Below are 17,714 nucleotides of genomic sequence, written 5' to 3' on the forward strand. Positions count from 1 at the left end.
CAATTTAGGTTACCATTTTCTCCAGAGTGAACTGGTCCATCCCACAAGGACTCAGTGGAGATGGAAAACAGGACAGGGAACTAACATCTGGGTGTCCTTCCCATGGTTATTATTGCTTTTTACATGAGGAGGGCCCTGTCTGCACAGGCCAAATAAACCACTCTCTCCTTATCCTGTCAGTGTGGAGTTTGGATGACACTGACCCCAATCTTTGAGTCTGGTGTGAACTGTCCAGCACATGTCGGGCTTGTTCAGCACTAAACTGGGGTATACCTCTCTTAAAACTGAGTAAACATACCCTCCCTGTTTGCTATGGATCTTCCAGAAAGATCCAGAGCGAACAGTTTCAACCTCAGGTGGCTATTTAAAATGCATTCCACTATGGCACTGAATGTGATGGCAGTGGCAGCAAGTTGCTTGCTCTGAGGTCATAGCATGGCCTCAGGTCACAAGAAGGCCACCAATGCTCCACTCCTTGTTCTGGTCTCAGGAGCTAGTGACTCATCACCACTATGACTGTGTCGGGCAGTACAGTGGAAGCATGTATGAAAAGCTCCCTGACATCACAATGGAGGGCCCCAGGTAAGAGGTGGAGGTTGGGGCAGTTTTGGATCCAGGATACTCTGGGATGCCCTTGGAGTATTCCGGCCCATGCAGACACAACCGAAGTTAACCTGACATAAAGAGCAGTTTTTCTTGCCCTTGTTACACTGGAGCTCTTGGGTTTGCTTGACCAACTTACTGGTTGATGGTGCCCGTGGTGAGGGCACTGATGACCCAGCGCAGATCCAGGGTCTTGAAAGGGATGAGGACCATGCTGACATTCTCCCCCAGCTCTCTGTAGCTCTCTGGGTACACAAAATGGTGAGTGGTTTTGCAGCCAACGTCCGACTCAAAGCCAACTGTTGGGGCTTTGTTCATTCTTTAGCCAAAAAAGATGGGGAGAAGGGAAAAGAAAACACAAACAAAGAGAACCAGTCAATGTCAAGAGGAGCACTACTGGAATGAGAAGATCGATTGGTATCCTTTTGCCATGTAACACATGGATCATTTGATTTAAATAACTGAGGTGGGTCTGGCTTGCTAGTCAGAAAGCCACATCTCCTAAAAACAGTTGGACCTTGTTCAAAGCAAATACAACAGTAGTTCTCCAAAAGCAGAGTTTATTTGGAGAAGTATTCCCTTTGGCCCTTAAGTCAAGAGTTTAGAATTGCTTCACCAGTTCAGTCAGGGATGGGGGAACTTGCTGTTTGACTAAGCTGTTTTCCAGATTGCCTTGAACACTACAGTAAAGAATCTGCTCAAAGCTGTTTAAGTTAGGTTAAAAGGTCTGTCTACTTTTGCTTTCTAAACACTAGTAGAACGTGCCCTGTACATGACCAGGCGTATGCAGAAGGAAAGAATGCCCATGCAAGAAAAGTACAAACAGAAGTAAAGTGGTGGCGTGCCAGGTTCTCCAGTCAGACTTGCTCATTAACTTTTACATAAAGTATTTATTAAAAGGTATAAGTTGAAAGCATAGCCCTGTTAGTCTGGATCAGTGTGAAAAGGTATCTTGTAATACCACTGAGACTAACTGAGAGAAAGAAAGAAGGTATTATTTTTTTTTTAAAAAAACTGTAAATAAATAAGAAACAAACATTTATTTTGTTTAAGTATTCTTCCACCCACATTTTTTTTCTATTTTGAGTACAACCAAAAACAAATTCAAAACATCCAAAACCAATGAAATATATTGATCTGTCTATCATCTGTGTGTGGCTACATCCTGATGGCCATCTCCTGATACTAACAAAAGGTTTTTCTTTCTCCTTCATAAAGGTGCTGTTCAAGGGTATCCACTGAAGCTGAATGGTGTGAGATTTAGGATAAATAAAAGGAAGTACTTCCGCCTGCTGATCATATTTGTAGAACACAGAGTTGGAAGCTAATGTAAGAATCCAAAGTTAAAGCCCACTTAACAGTTGGCTATCCCAACTCTGTTTAATAACCTCCAATGGAGAGTCTACCACCTTCTCAGGTAGTCCATTTTATTGCTAAACAGCACTTACGGTCGGTTCTTCCTAAAGTTCAGTCAGAGGGTGGGTCAACACTGTCCAGAATACTCCATGGTCTCCTGGAGTATTCTGATCCCAGAGCTTCCCGAAATCCCCTCATTACCTCTGCAGAGACAGGGGCAGCTGCCTACACATGCATCCTGCTGTTCCACCTGGTGCTGCTGTTGGTACAAATTCCTCCCTCTGAAAATAAAATTAGGTGCCCAGGGTCGATCGCCTGGTTGGGCACCTTGTGACCTCAGTGGTGATAACACTAGGATCCTGTGTATGTAAACAGCTCCCCAGCATTGCTTTGCTCCTGAAAGACCCAGAGTACAAGATAAGTCATTTTAAACTGGTTTAAGGGAGGGATGACCCAGACTTGATGTGGAAATGATCTTCCCTCCTGAAGATACTGTGCAACTGAATTGGGGCTTTGTGAAGACAGGGTGTGGCAAGGGCAGGGAGGGGGCAACCAGTTTAAATGCCCAGTATCTCCAGAAGCTGTTGAATTCACTTCACCAGTATGTAGTGATAGCTGACAACTGAGAGAGCTTTAAAAGGAGATTAGAAAACTCCAAGGAATTTAGGGTCAACTATTAGCCCATATGGCTTTATATAGCTTGCTGAGCAAAGTGGGTTGTGGGAGGAGGGTTACAGTTGTTATTCGATCAACAGAAAATAGTTTGGCCTCTATTGGAAGAGAGTGTTGGAGTACATAGACTTTTGGTATCATTATGGTCCTTCTGTTCTTAAAAGGCCTTGTACACCTAATCTATCTTTCCCCCCTTAGTGGATTTTGTTTTCTGGTTTCAAAAAAGTACAAAACAAATTTTCTGGTAGAAAAAAAAATAGAAAAGGTGTGGGGAAACACATGGACTGGAATCCTGCTGTTCCCTTATGGAAGCAGTTCAACATTTTTGTATGATGCAAAAATTCTGGCAAAAACTATAAGGGAATAACAGCACCATGGAGCAAAAAAACCAATGTAATGTCTAAAAGGTAAAATTTCAGCTTTTGAATTCAGCAAAGTCACTTTGTATGCTAAGGAGTTATTACACTTTTTATATTTTAAACACTGACAGGCCACTGAGGAAGACATAGTTTTTGCCAGAACCCTTTTGTTGTTTTGTTGGTTTTTTCTGGGGGTTTTCGGTTTTAGGGACTTTGGTTGGTTTGGCACAATAGTTACATTAAGTTCAAGGATGCAGAAGCGTCCTTGGTGTGTTTGGAGCCATGAACATTTCACTTGGGTATGCATTGTGTTTACCCAAGTGTATGCATATCTGTTATGCATCTAGATGCATCTTTCATCTCTTAATTCAGTTGTGCAACATTGCCATTTGACGCAAGAGTTATACAGCTGAATTAATGCATAATTCTGCATGTGGAGATTTATGCCATGCAACTTCAATGTAGGCTTTCAGCCAGGAAGTTTACAAATGAAGTAGGATACTATCTGGAACAGAGTCCATTTCACTCTTCAGCTGCAAACATTGACTAATTCAAAAGACAGGAAAGGATGTGCATAAGCCAACTTCTAATTTGCAGTAAATTGTTAAGTGGAAGCCATGGTTAGGCTGCATTACAGTTGCTGCCTGCATAACTTTCAGTTCCTATATAGAGTGGGCCCTCTCCTTACACGGGGGATCCATTCTGGATCCCCCCGCGTAAAGGAAAATCTGCCTATGCTCGAGCCCCATAGGAAATAATGGGACGCGTGCATGTGGCGGAGCGGCATGTGCATGCCATTGATTTCCTCCCCAAGTGGCTTCCGCATAAGCTGGCTTGTGCATGGCGCAGGTGCATTGTATCGGCTTTCAGCTGAAGAACTGTGTGCTACTACTCACCTAAACACAAAGTCATGGCTGTTGATATCTTGGCCATACTGTGACTGCTTAAGGTTGCCTGAATTCCCCACTACTGCACATCTCCTGCACCGTGAATTGCTTCTCTCCAAAAGCTGATCCCTGTCTCCAGGAATAATCTCAAACAGCTCCTGGATGGTCTCATTAATCCCCTTTGGACTTCTTTCTCCTTGTAGTTTCTGTGGAAAAGAAAGCAAGAGTTAGTTCAACACTTGCAACAGCAAAAGGATGTATCCTGAACATCAATAGCAGGCTAGACCTATATAAAGGCCTCTGAATAAGACTAGCTGTCGTTTGAGCAATGTCCTCCATAGAGCTTAGAAGTAATGTGTTATAACTGTGTTATTGCCCAAGTGACAGGCACAATATCCTTGCAGTGGGCCCTCGGTATCCACTGAAGTTTGGTTCCAGAACACCCTATGGATACCAAAATTTGTGGATGTTCAAATCCCATTAAATTCAATGGCATAGTGAAATGGTGTTCCTTATACAAAATGGCAAAAACAAGGTTTGCTTTTTGGAATTTATATGTACTGTATTTAAAAATATTTTCAAGCAGTGGATGGTTGAATCCGTGGATAAAGAATTTGTAGATACAGAGGGCCAACTGTCCTTTCTGGTTTTGTCTCCATGGGCCTGTGCTGCTGGTGGTATCCTGTTCAGATGATGTATAGCCCAAATCCAGGGTCTGTTCAGCATTAGAATTGGGTTATAACACCCTTAATAAAAAAAATTTAAAAATCATACCTCTTACTCTGGATCTTCTGGGAAGAACCAGTCCTTGATTCCCATGCTGCCCATACATCCCACTGTGTTGCCCTACACAACTACCACTGTTGCCAGCCACTTGCACTGAGTTCAGAATAAGGTGCCCAACCATTTGATGGTTTTTCAGTGCCTCATTCTGACCTCAGAAGTGAGTGTGCTACAGCAGCAGTGGATGTGGTGAGTGGCAAAGTGACATACAAGCAGATAGCCAGCCCTTCAAGGGATCGCAGGGCCAGGTAAAGAGAAGGCAGCTCTGAGGTTAGGATATTTGAGGCTTCCTCTGAGTATCCTGGCCATTGCAGACAAAGCCTCTTATACTTTACCAAGAACGTCCAAGTTACAACACATGTATTTGTTATTTTCAGTACTGGATGACTTGTTTTGTTCTCCCCCCACCCCAAAAGGTTTCATCACACTGAACAGGACTTCTGGACATTTCTGCTTTGATCTTCACATTTTGGCCTTGGGAGGCCGATGTAACTCAAAGTGTGTCTCACAGACAGAAAATTTCATGAATGAGTGGAACATCTGGTCCTACAACCCATGTTGCCAAGTCAGGACTATTCCCAGGCTTTGCGATTTCAGCACCAAACTCTGAGACCTAGGGATGACTCTTTGTGATGTTGCAGGGTGTGCTATGGTCATGTTAAAAGACTGATGTTACAAGGATCAGCACTAGTAATCTCATTAAGCATGGCACATTAAGCATGAAGCACAGCTGTACAGAGTACATCACTGAAACCAAAAACACCATGTCTAATAAATGAGGAACACACACACACACACACACTTTCAATGCAATAGTCTCACCCTGAGACTTTTCCCTCTTACCCAGGCCCTGAGATATAGAGATGCTAGCTTAGGGGCTCGACAATTTGTGCTATCCATGGATAAAACAATTCTAGCTAAAGAGAAGATTTGCTATAGAGTTGAGGACCTGCAATTTCTTAGTCTTGGTGGTGTTTTGTTTTGTTCTCTTGGAAACAGTCCTGAACATCTATTTACAAGCACAAGAATTGTTGGTATTTGTTTGTTTTTCTTCCTGGCAAATGCTCTTTCTGCAAACCCAATTATAATCAGAAACCAGAAAGGAGTCAGCTGGTAAAGCCAGAGGCAGTAAAAGTCCGGTCACTGCCTTTAATGGTATTGATTCTTTGGGGTGGGGAGTGGCAGTGGGAGATTGGCAGGCTTTTTTGCTGTCAGCATAGATTTAATAGGTCCCTTGGACATCTGGAAAGCCATGAGCCTGAGAAACCTCTCAAGGACAGCTTACCACAGAAATAAGATACCATGGGGAACAAAATGTCTCCAGGAGTGGGCACTTGGACTTTTATATTTCCACCTAGGGATCTGGAAACCTGTCAGTTTCATTCTTGTTGAATTTCTTAGATTTCCTACAGGCATTCTCATTCTCTCCAATTGCTGTACTGAGTTGTGAGACTTCTTTTAGTTCAAAATGGAAATTAGTGGATATATTTGTGTGTGTTCCTCCTTCAATGTTTTGCAAGCATTTCCTATTGTGCACAGTTTTGCATTGACTAAACCATGTTCATTTATGTTCAGATTATTGTTCATATAATTATGCTGACTTCATTCCTTTATTAAAAGTATTTGTTAATTGCTTCTCTGACTAGCCAGGCCCCTGAGGTGTTGAGTTACAAGAGATATTATTGCATTGTTTAAAAACAGTGTTAAACAATTGTTAAAAGCTACTTTCAAAGCCAGCTTTAATAACTAATGGACAGTTTTTACCACCCACTGGAATACTGCAGAGATGGAGCCAACCTAACTTCCCTTGAGACAGAGGTTTTATAAAGTGCATAAAACACACACAATTTTCTTCTGAAATTATTTCATAAAGTATTTTTATCCCGTCTTTTCTCATGAGGTCTCAGGGCAGTACACAGATAAAACTATTTAAAAAACAAATTAAATAATGTCAGACTAAAATCACTTAATAATTTAAACTGAATAAAAACATATCAACTAGTTCAACCAAGCTTTTGTAATACAATATTTGGCTTTTGTAATATAATATTTTGGATTTTAGAATTCTAGATAAGGAAGACTCAACTTGCACATGCTCAAAAATAAATTGGGCCAAGATGATTTAATAAAAAGTCTGAAACTGAAAAGAAACTAACACTGGGTCACCAACAGGAGGGCACTTGACAAGTGGGACACCACAGTCAAGAAAAACAAGGGCTGGGATTCAAGTTCACTGTTACGAATGTGTAACCTCAAGTTACACATCTGTAACCGATTCATATTCACAATCCCTATGTATTACCAGCTTGGTAGATAAAAGGAATGCTGTGGATATAGTATATCTTGATTTCAGTAAGGCCTTTGACAAGGTTCCTCATGACATTCTTGCAAACAAGCTTGTAAAATGCAGGCTAGACAAGGTAACTGTTAGATAGATTTGTAATTGGTTGTCCAGCCGAAGCCAAAGGGTGCTCAACAATGGTTCTGTTTCAGACTGGAGAGAAGTGACCAGCGGAGTCCCACAGGGCTCTGTCCTGGGCCTAGTGCTATTCAACATTCTTTATCAATGACTTGGTTGACAGAATTGGAGGCATATTTATCAAATTTGCAACACCAAATTGGGAGGAGTAGCTAACACCCCAGAGGACAGGATCAAACTTCAGAATGACCTTAATACATTAGAAAGCTGGGCCAAAGCTAACAAAATGAACTTCAACAGGGAGAAATGTAAGGTACTGCACTTAGGGTGGGAAAATGAAATGAACAGATATACATGTGAAAGGGATCTCGGAGTCTAAGTGGACCACAAGTTGAACATTAGTCAACAGTGTGATGTGGAAACTAACAAGACCAGTGCGGTTTTAGGCTGCATCAATAAAAGTATAGTGTCTAGATCGAGAGAATAGTGCCACTTTTTCTGCTTTGGTCAGGCCCCACTTGGAATACTGTGTCCAGTTCTGGGCACCACAATTCAAAAAGGACATTGAGAAACTGGAGCGTGTCCAAAGGAGGGTGACTAAAATGGTGAAGGGTCTGGAAACCATGCCCTATGAGGAAAGACTCAGGGAGCTGGGGGTGTTTAGCCTGGAGAAGAGAAGGTTAAGAGGTGATATGATAGCCCTGTTTAAATATTTGAAGGGATGTCATATTGAAGAGGGAGCAAGCTTGTTTTCTGCTGCTCCAGAGAACAGGACCCGGAACAATGGATGCAAGCTACAGGAAAAGAGATTCCACCTGAACATTAGGAGGAACTTCCTGACAGTAAGGGCTGTTCGACAGTGGATCACACTCCCTCGCAGAGTGGTGGAGTCTCCTTCTTTGGAGGTCTTTAAGCAGAGGCTGGATGGCCATCTGTCGGGGATGCTTTGATTGAGATTTCCTGCATGGCAGGGGTTGGACTGGATGGCCCTTGTGGTCTCTTCCAACTCTATGATTATATGATTCACGATCATGGCAACCCTGTAGGGAATATGTAGGGATTGTAAAAGTCGACAAATCCTGTTTATGAATTGGCACCTGCTGTGAGCAATGGAGGTCTGTTCCTTTGTTGATCAAGATGCAGCAGACTGATGTTTCCACCCATCTCCAAGCAGTGTCTCTGGTGATAGGAGGAATTGCAACAGGAATCCTTCTGCTTCTGACTGTTGCACCAGAGATCACTGGTGGGAGGGAAGTGGAAGCACAAGTCTGCTGCATCACAATCTACAGGAGAACAGACCTCTGTAGAATATAGTGACTAATGTTGAGTAAGTCAGGATTTAAAGTGATGGTCGGTAGTCTTAGATTTTGGCACTGAAACCTCAGATTTTGGCCGGGGATGCTACTAACCTGGCAACCTTAAGCACCATAAAGTCATACTGTCCTTCCTACTCACCAGCCACCACTTGTAGCTATCTTCAGGCACGAAGGCATTCCGTGTGGTCAAGAAAGGCTGCATAGTTTGGTTAAACCTCTCGTCGAACCAAAGCGAAACCCCTTGTTCAGAAACACATGTGTTGCAGCCACACGGCCTCCTTGAGTATTTCATCAGTTTTTTAAACTGCTCTGAAAACTGGTAGACGATTTGCTTGGGGTCCCAGGTGACTGCGACTGCACTGTGTGTGTAGTTGAGCAAGAACGATGTGATAGTGACAATGAAAAGTAAGGCTAGCGTAAACATTTTGAGGCTCCGCTTCCTCACGGCCAGCATTTTGACCTCCGTAGCTTCGTTTGCCTCGAGTGCCTGAGCAAAAGGGCCTGAGATAAGAAAAAGTAGAGAATCTGCAGGGTTCTTTTCTCAGCTTCACTTAAGCCACCAGTAGCTGTTCAATTGCCTTCAGTGTTCATAGAAACAGACCTTATTGTTGTGACCCTGAGCCACTGAAAAGAGACCAACATGGATTGTCTCTTTCTTCTCTTCCTTTACAAGAAAAAAAAAAAGATAATTCTCCAACTTCAGATCTCTTCTCTGCAGATCTCCTTGAACAGCTGCTAATTTCTTCCTCCAAAGGTTTAATCAAAGTAAACAACTGTAATTTTCTCTTTACTACCTGGCCAGATTGAGAGGAAATTATTAGCAGTGTGAAATACACACTTTTTTCTTCTGTGTGGGAAGTGAAACTTTCAATGAAAAAGTTGTAGGTAAGGAAATAACACTCTTTTCTTCAAAACTATTTCATTAGCAACCAGTTTGTGTGAAGGGTGGAGTTGAAGGCAACCGGCAGTCAAAACCTGATTTCCTGAAGCTGCTGAAACATCTTCCTTTTCCAACTGAAAACACAAAAGAAAAGGGAAAACTTCACTATGGAATTTTTATGGACCTTTTAATTTAATAAAAGGTGTGAGTATCATTCTCTATCCTGTAGCTTGTAGAATCGATGGGAATTAAATGTTTTGGTAGCATCTGTCATGGAGTTCTTTTGTCCAAAATGTTTTACCAAACCTTAACAAAACAACAATGCTATACTCCATGACAGATGCTTCATGTCAAACATGAAGTCAAAGGCTTCCAAGGCCAGCATCCATAGGTTTTTGATGTTTCGCCAGCAGCTGTGGCTGGCAAGATGCCAGCCACAGCTGCTGGCGAAACGTCAGGAATAAACTCTTCTAGAACATGGCCTCCATAGCCTGAAAAAACCCACAAAAATCTATAAATTGGCAAACGTTCTTGCTGTTTTTCAAATGACCCCTTGGAAGAATTCTGTTGAATCTACTGATTACATTAGATGGCAACCAATAGCCAATGTCTGTGGATGAAGCCTGTGAACCTTCCAGTGATGTATTCAAGTCTTTTACTCCAAGTCTCAAGTCAAGTCTGTACCTTCAAGTCTCAAATCTGTACCTTCCAAGTCTCAGATCAAGTCTCAGGTCCTTGCAAAGTACTTTCAAGTCAAATCTCAAATCTGGGAGCCAACTTCAACAGAAAAAAGGAAGTGGTGGTGGAGGTGGTATGTGTGTGTGGGGGGGGCATGGATTTCAAAAACTAGAAAACAAGATGTACACCAAATTAGGGGGAGGCTTCTCAGATGGGAGCAGCAAATGTGTTAATCAATGGGCTTAAGGTGGAAGGATCCTTCTAAAGCTTTTCAAAAGCTTGAGAAAGGTCCTCCGTTGTGCAGCACGGAGAGACTACTGTGTAGACTTCAATCCTTTCCTCAAGCCCATTGCCTAACACATTTGCTGTTTCGGGTTGAAGTTAGACCAGCAGGTCAGTCACTAAAAATATAGAAGTCTTGAGTCAAGTCAGTACATCATTTATTGCCCAGTTGAGTCCAAGTGACGTCATTAATGTGACTATCTCTGAGTCAACTGATTCAATTCTACACCACTGGAACCTCCTGATGTTGCAAGACTCCAACTCACATCAACCCCATCCAACATAGTCAAGGGTCAGGGATGATGAGAGCTGCAGTTCCACAGCATTTGAAAGGTCACAAGTTCCTAAGCCCTGACCTATGCAGAATATCTCCTCCTCCACCTTCTATTTCATTTATTTCCTGCCTTTCTCTTAGTAATGAGACTCAAGTCAGCTAACAGCATATTGAAAACAATACAGATTAAAACTATGTAAAACATTCAATAAAAGCATATATATATATATATATATATATATATTTTAATGCAATTAAACAATTTGTAAAGTTAAAAACACTAAACATTTAAAAAATTAAAATTCATTCAAAGATTATGTTGTTGTTGTTACTGCTGTTGTCCACCTTCAAGCCATTTTCAATTTATAGTGACCCTAAAGCAAATCTGTCATAGAATTTTTCTGGTAAGATGTGCTTAGAGGGGGTTTGCCTATGTCTTCCTCTGAGGCTGAGAGAGTATGACTTGCCCAAGGTCCGCTAGTGGGTCTCCTTGGCTTAGGAGGGATTCAAACCCTATTCTCCACACTTGTAATCCAACCATTTGAATGAACAAAGCCAGCGTCTAAAGCTATCCTATTCAGAATTACTATTCAAATCCAAGCAACTTTCTACTTTGCCACTTCCCTTAGTCCTCCCCACCCTTTCAATTCTGGAAACAGTTTCCTTGATTTAATCCAGCTGTGTAAAGAATTTTTTTTAAAAAAAAAAATGCTTATGCAAGATAATCCATCGTCTTACTTGAGCCTAAGCATGAAAAATGTGTGATGGAAAGGAATTTCACCACAGAGAGAATCAAGCAACAGCCTGAAAGACTTGAAAAGGCAGTCCAGTAATTCTGGCTTTATGGAGAGGGCAGAAGGCAGGAGTTGCCCATAAATCTTAGATAGGCAGATCATTCTCCCTCTCTGCCTCCATGTCTGCTACCCCCTACAGAGCTGGAATCTGCAGTGTTGGGCTGGGTTTAGGAATGACCAGCATTCATTCAGGTACAGAAAGGCATTCTAAATCATTACTAACCTGATGACATTTGTTCATTTGACACAGCCACTTTTCCACACAAACTAAGAGAGACAGGACGGTGGAAGGTTGCCCTGAAAGATTCATTGTTTCAGGAGAAGTTTGGAAACTGTTGATTGGTGATGTGTACCCCAGTCGTTTTTTTTACTTATGACAACTCCAAGGTGAATCCGCCATGAGGTTTTCTCGGCACCATTTGTTCAGAAGAGGATTGTCATTGCAATCCTCTAAGGCTGAGAAAGTGTGATTTATCCAAGGTTACCCAGTGGGTTTCCATGGAGTCTTAGTCCAATACTCAATTCATTGCACCACTCTGAGTACATCTACATGGGTCAAATAAAACGGTCTCATCTAGTTTTCACAGCAAGTGATCCAAATGACATAGGGGATGATTGGGGACAAATCTGGGACTTTACTTCACCCCTGGGCTTTGGTCTGGAAGAAATATAGTGTGGATCTATCCTGGTTTTGAGTGAAAAATCCAGACATTTGCACGTCTGTGTGGATTGTGTTCCACAGAGACATCAATGTGAGGCCCTGGCAGATTAGGGCTTTGAACCCTGATCTCCAGGAGTCCTAGTCCAACAATAAATTCATTGCATCGCTCTGGCTCTCTACTGATAACAGCTATCTAAAATTCCATCTCCTAACATTCAATCACACTTGAGGGTTACCAAGAAACAAACCATAAACAGGACTGTGTAGATTAAAGATAGGAACATGACATGAAAATAAGTTCATTCTCTACAGATGAGATCTACTGAGATTTGCTACAGTCAAATTAAAGAGACCTTGGGCAAGTTACTTTTTTGCGTTAGAAAAACAAAAATCCCCTATGCTGTTTGTAGGATTCTAGAAATTTTCTGTTTTAAGTAGTTTCCCCAGTTTGCACATCTGAGCCTGCTCCCATACTGCCTCCTTGATACAGCTTTAAATATACTTTCTCCTAGGTGAATGAATGCCTATATTTTACAAGTTTTGCTTTGAGAAGGCCCAAAGATCAATCCTTGGCTAGAGAAAGGGGAATAATTTTATTTGGTCTGCCCTTTTAAGTGAATTGACAATTTACACTTCCTGGACAAATATGTTGATTGGAACACAATTAACCTTTGGAACAGACACTTCTACAAGTCTTGTATAGTTCTTAGCTTAAAAACTGCAGGCAAGTGGAAAGCTATATCAAGGAGAGCTACATGCAAAAATACATAAATTAGCAAAATCATATATAAAATGTGCTTTAGGGAAAATCAGGTGCGTGTGTGCGTGTGTGTGTGTGTGTGTGTGTGTGTGTGTATAATCAACAAACCAGAACAGAAACTTGAGGGTTTGTGAGTAAATTCTGGGGGAAAGACACAGATAAAAACCAGACTATTTGTCTATTTCTGTCTGGTTTTTCTATAGAACCCCAGGTGGTGAATGATGGCAAAAGCTTCTGTCTAAGACCCCTCTGCCAGACTCAGTAGACAATCATAGCCTGGATGGACCAATGGCCTCACTTGGTGTCCAATTCCTCCTTATGTCTTCAGCAATATAGATGCAGTTTTTTAAGGGAATTATTTTGATGACTCCCAAGTATTTCAGATATTGATCCATTACAACAGACCAGTTCTAGCAGTTATCATCCCCACCAGTATCAGGTCTTCTACAAAGCTAATAGGTCTTAATTGTTAAGGACTCCTAAATGAACATGTCGCCTGAAAATCCTTTGGATTAAAACAAAGGTAGCTTATTAAAATACTTTAATGTTGGGTAGATCCTTCCCTCTCCTTGGCACTACCATGAGGATAGCAGCTAGGTGCACAGGCGATACAAGGGCTTGAAGAATGGATGGCAGACAATGTCAAAAAGTTACTCAAAAATTCCCCCATGTTTCAACCCTGAAAGCCCTGGTTCAGCTACAAAGCTGTATGAATAAATGAGAGGCATTTGAGGACACTAAAAAGGTGAATGTAACACCTTTCTTCCAGGTGCCATTCCTCAGATTGTGTTTACCTTTCAGTTGCACACCTCCAATATTTCAGAATGACGGCAGGCTTTTTATAATAGCAACAATGAAAAGCATATATGGAGAGGGACAACAGCTGTTAGGAAGCTAGCACTGTGCACACATTTCCCCTTGTGCAGATCTGCTCTTTTATGGAGGCTTTCATTAGTTTGTTAATAAACAGAGAGAGACTTAACTGCAAGATACAACCAAATATCTGCCAGATTGGGTATAACAGACTCTTACAGATTACAGTCACCGTCTTTCAAAGCAAACATCTCTCACCACTCTCTCCCTTCCTTTTTCACACATAAAGTATCAGGGTAAAAGTTTTGCTAACTGAATAATCCAACAACAGGGGAGATGTGTGTGGTTTGGTGTGTTCAAGTTGCCGGTTGAACTGTGGCAACCCTATGAATTTCATAGAGTTTTCTGAGTCTAGGATTACTCAGAAGATACACAGAACAAAAAGGAAGGGGCAATGAAGCAAGGGGGTAAGTGTTCCATCCCGTTTTGAAAATATATATCTTCTCTTAATTTCTGTGTAAACTATCATCAGTAGTTGCAATGTTAATGTTTCTGGCCTGCAGAGCCCAATCTCTCTCACTACTGGCTATGCTACTACCAAGAGACCTGAGTTGTAATTGAAGGAGTTAGTAAGTGTTAGGTTGTTCCTCCACTCCGACCATTTTCAACCATTCACAGTGGCAAATACAGAGCTTTGGGATTTACTTTTAAGAAGAATACATTGAGCTCAGCAGTGATAGGATGGGTCCCAGAGCATTGCTGAGTTATGGGTGGCTTTTGCAAGGTATTAAATTCATTCCTCTGAAAAATAACATGGATGCTGGAAAGGAAATTTTTAAAGTGCAGCCTTCAGCAGGACAATCTCAATAGGAGGCAAAGTGGTCCAGTGGTCCAATGGTCCAGACACTGGTCCAATGCCATTTTTGTGACCTCCAGGACTCCCCATAGGAGCCCTGGTGGTGCAATTGTAAAATGCCAGTATTGCAGCCACAACATTGTATGTTCGCTCCAAGGTCCACTCAATCTTCCTTCCTTTTATAGGTTGGTAAAATGAGTACTCAGCTTGTTGGGGCAATTGTCTTGCACACTGGAAACTGCTTAGGGAGTGCTAGTTTACTCATCATACACAGTATAGGAATGTACTATAGCTATTGCTTTTTTTGAAGTTTTTTAAAACCAACTCACAAAAATTTATATTGACCTGGGGAAGTATCCAGAGGGGCTCATGGCATGGTGAAAATGCCCCCCACACTCCCTAGAGATCATTTGGGGGCATTTCAGAGCAAAACAAAAATAACAAAATATTTTTGACCCCTCGGGGCTACAAAAATGGCCCTGGGGGCTGCCACAGGCCACATTTTGACCATGCTTGCTCTAAATGATAGAATTGTGGGGCGAGGCAGATGATCATTTGAAAAACCCCAGAGACTGGGAGCCTATTTGGCCCCAGGATTGGAGATTCCCTCAGTCTTGCCTTACAGTGAGATGTAGTTCTACACCAACACTACTTTATTTGATAGGTCTTCTTGCTTAGTAAGTGTGTTTAGGATGGGAGCCATAGAAAAATACTGCCTTCACCTAACAAACACTTCAAGGCTACAATCCAAGTGTCAGGTTCTGCAGTACATACCAATAGTGGTACATTCTTTAAAAAGTCATCAAGGTCTTATATTTTGTTGCCTGGATTTGTTTAGAAAAAGATGGTATATTAAGAGGAAGACAGACACTGACCTTTCGCTGAAGGCTTTTTAAAAAAGTTTTATACAGAGGATGTGGTGACAGGGCTATATATATATATGGCACTCAGCTGCAATTCAAAATGCGTATTTATTTCATCCCCAATTGGCAAACCAAACCAACAACACACAGCCTATTTACACCATCAGACATCAGTGACCCAACGTGACAATATGTCTCTTTCTCAGTTTAGCACAGAAGGAAGTAACCTGGACTATTTTTGCAATCTTTTCTCTAGTTTTCCACTACAATTTAATTGGGCCTTTTTTGAAAAGAATAAAAATGAGTGGTCAGTCTTTCTCTTTTGCTTTTTAAAGGTTATTCTGCTTGGATGGCCAAAGAGGGATTTGTATTAGTGGCTGAGGCCTCTTGAAGTTGAATTCTTGTGACTCTTAAGAAAACACACAGACACATCTCCAGCCTCAAGGGGGCAATTGTGCAAGGTCTTTTATCTCTGAGGCATAAATTAAATTGGTACAACTTTCAGAACAGCAACAGAAAACATACAGAAAATGGTCACCAGAGCTATTAAGCAGCTGAAGCATTTGCCTTTCCCACAGAAGGCAAAGATGCTTAGGGGTGTTTTTATTTTGGTAAAAAGAAGCCATGGTTGCAGAGTTAGGGAAATTATAATAATTCATAAAATTGAGAATGGAATGAAAGATATGTCTCTCTTCCTGCTCACACTAAAAGCTGCAATCACTAAATGCATTTGCACTATACGGTTAAGGCAGCTTCACACCACTTTAACTGACATGGCTCCATCCTTTACGATTTGCAGTTTGGGGAAGTCCTTAGAATTCTTTGCTACTGTGCTCCCTTGAATAACAGCAGGAGAACTCTCTAGCAGATCACTGTAAAGCTCATCAAACTACAAATCCAAGGATTCCTTAGGTTGCAGCCATGACAGTTAAAATGGCATTAAAACAATTATAACTGTGTAGAATAATTCTACTTTCATAATGAAGGGGATTAGTAGCTGCTTTTAAACAAAGAGATAACATCAAGTGCCAGTGCTTGCAACAGTTACTTTTTGGCTATAACTTCCACAGTCCCTTGGCCAATGGGATTTTCTGGGAATCACAGTCTAAAAGAGTATTTCTCCCTCTCTCCTGAACTCTGGGATGCACTTCTTTTGTGCAATGCAAAATGGACTGATGAAACCCATTCCTGCATTGCAGTAATAGCTACTGGTTATGATGGTTTCAAGAGAGAGAGAGAGAGAGAGAGAGAGAGAGAGAGAGAGACTGGGTGATTTTATGAAGAACAGGCTGGAGTAGCCAAGGGTCACCTCTAACCAACACGGATCAACAGCTGATCAAAATGCTGACACAGTGTGTGTGCTGAAGGCATATGGCATACGCATAGCTTGAGCAGCTAAGTGCCAAAACTCTAGTCTCCAAGGCATGTTTGAATGCTGCCCTGTGCCTGCCCAGCCTTTGGATGAGAGCCACCCCATGGCATAGCTAAGCAGTAAAGCAGTATCAATAGCTAGGGCAGAATTTTCATGGCCAAGAGTAACTTGGCTGAGTTTTCAGTGACAGCTGATACCCTTGGCTCCTGTGCATGATAGCCCTGAGATAAGATTAAATGTGGCCAGTCCTCAGCTCTAGGTATGTTTAGGATTGACATTGAGTTTAGTGGGCATGACACCACTGGAGAGCAAAGCAAAATACCTCAATGATGAATTGATATGAATACCCTTGTCTGGATAAAGGTTGTATAAGAAATTTGCTCTGTTGATTTTGGGAGACAGATTGAATCAATTCGTACTTCCTGAAACCCAACAATTTATGTTGAGTAATTTATACATTTTCAGAATTATGACCATAATTCTTTCCCCATTCCCAGAACTTAGCTAAATTGTGAGAAAGAAAGAAAGAAAGAAAGAAAGAAGCATACATTTGACAACATGTGCACATTTCAAAATGTGCAAAGAAAATGGCATACAATTCCAAAATGTTCACAAACTCACTCTCACTGATGGGTACCTGCAGATAAAAATGGGCACCTCAAAGAAATGCCCACTGAAATGGGAAACGGCCATAAAAACAGGGGGAAACATCTCTGACTCAGCTTACCAATGGAAATATGGGAATGTTTCGGTGATCAGTCCTGACAGATCCACTCATTCTTTGTCCAGACTCGACCAGTCATGCAACTGTTTATTGAGACATCTAAGTGAATAAAGATTTGATTTCACCATTTAAAGGTGAAAGGAAGATCTGTAGGAAGATGAAAATGTGTGTGTTACCCTCACAGAAGACAAAAATGGTTTTGCTATTTGCTTTATGTATCTTGGAATAGTCCACTACCTGCAATTTTTACTCGATTGCTTTGGAATTGTTTATTCTGCAATTGTCAAGATTAAATTGTGACCACAATAAAGTTCAAATGTGAATGCAAAATTTTGCACAGCTTCTGTGGAAATCAAAATTGG

The 17,714-nt window shown here is 41.4% G+C and overlaps 1 protein-coding gene across 1 annotated transcript in view; it reads right to left on the reverse strand.

Moving 5' to 3' along the window:
* ST3GAL1 (ST3 beta-galactoside alpha-2,3-sialyltransferase 1) overlaps positions 1 to 17,487 on the reverse strand; it is a 32,908-nt gene extending 15,421 nt beyond the window's left edge. Inside the window, exons 1-4 of the mRNA XM_042462130.1 lie at positions 17,356 to 17,487; positions 8,535 to 9,409; positions 3,887 to 4,083; positions 743 to 922 (exon numbers count right to left, since the gene is read on the reverse strand). Of these exons, the coding sequence (XP_042318064.1) occupies positions 743 to 922; positions 3,887 to 4,083; positions 8,535 to 8,849 (692 nt within the window). The 5' untranslated portion in view covers positions 8,850 to 9,409; positions 17,356 to 17,487. The remainder of the gene's footprint in view (positions 1 to 742; positions 923 to 3,886; positions 4,084 to 8,534; positions 9,410 to 17,355) is intronic.
* Between the last annotated feature and the right edge of the window lie 227 nt (positions 17,488 to 17,714).

This window comes from Sceloporus undulatus, chromosome 4 (genome assembly GCF_019175285.1).
Source record: "Sceloporus undulatus isolate JIND9_A2432 ecotype Alabama chromosome 4, SceUnd_v1.1, whole genome shotgun sequence".
NCBI classification, from domain to species: domain Eukaryota; kingdom Metazoa; phylum Chordata; class Lepidosauria; order Squamata; family Phrynosomatidae; genus Sceloporus; species Sceloporus undulatus.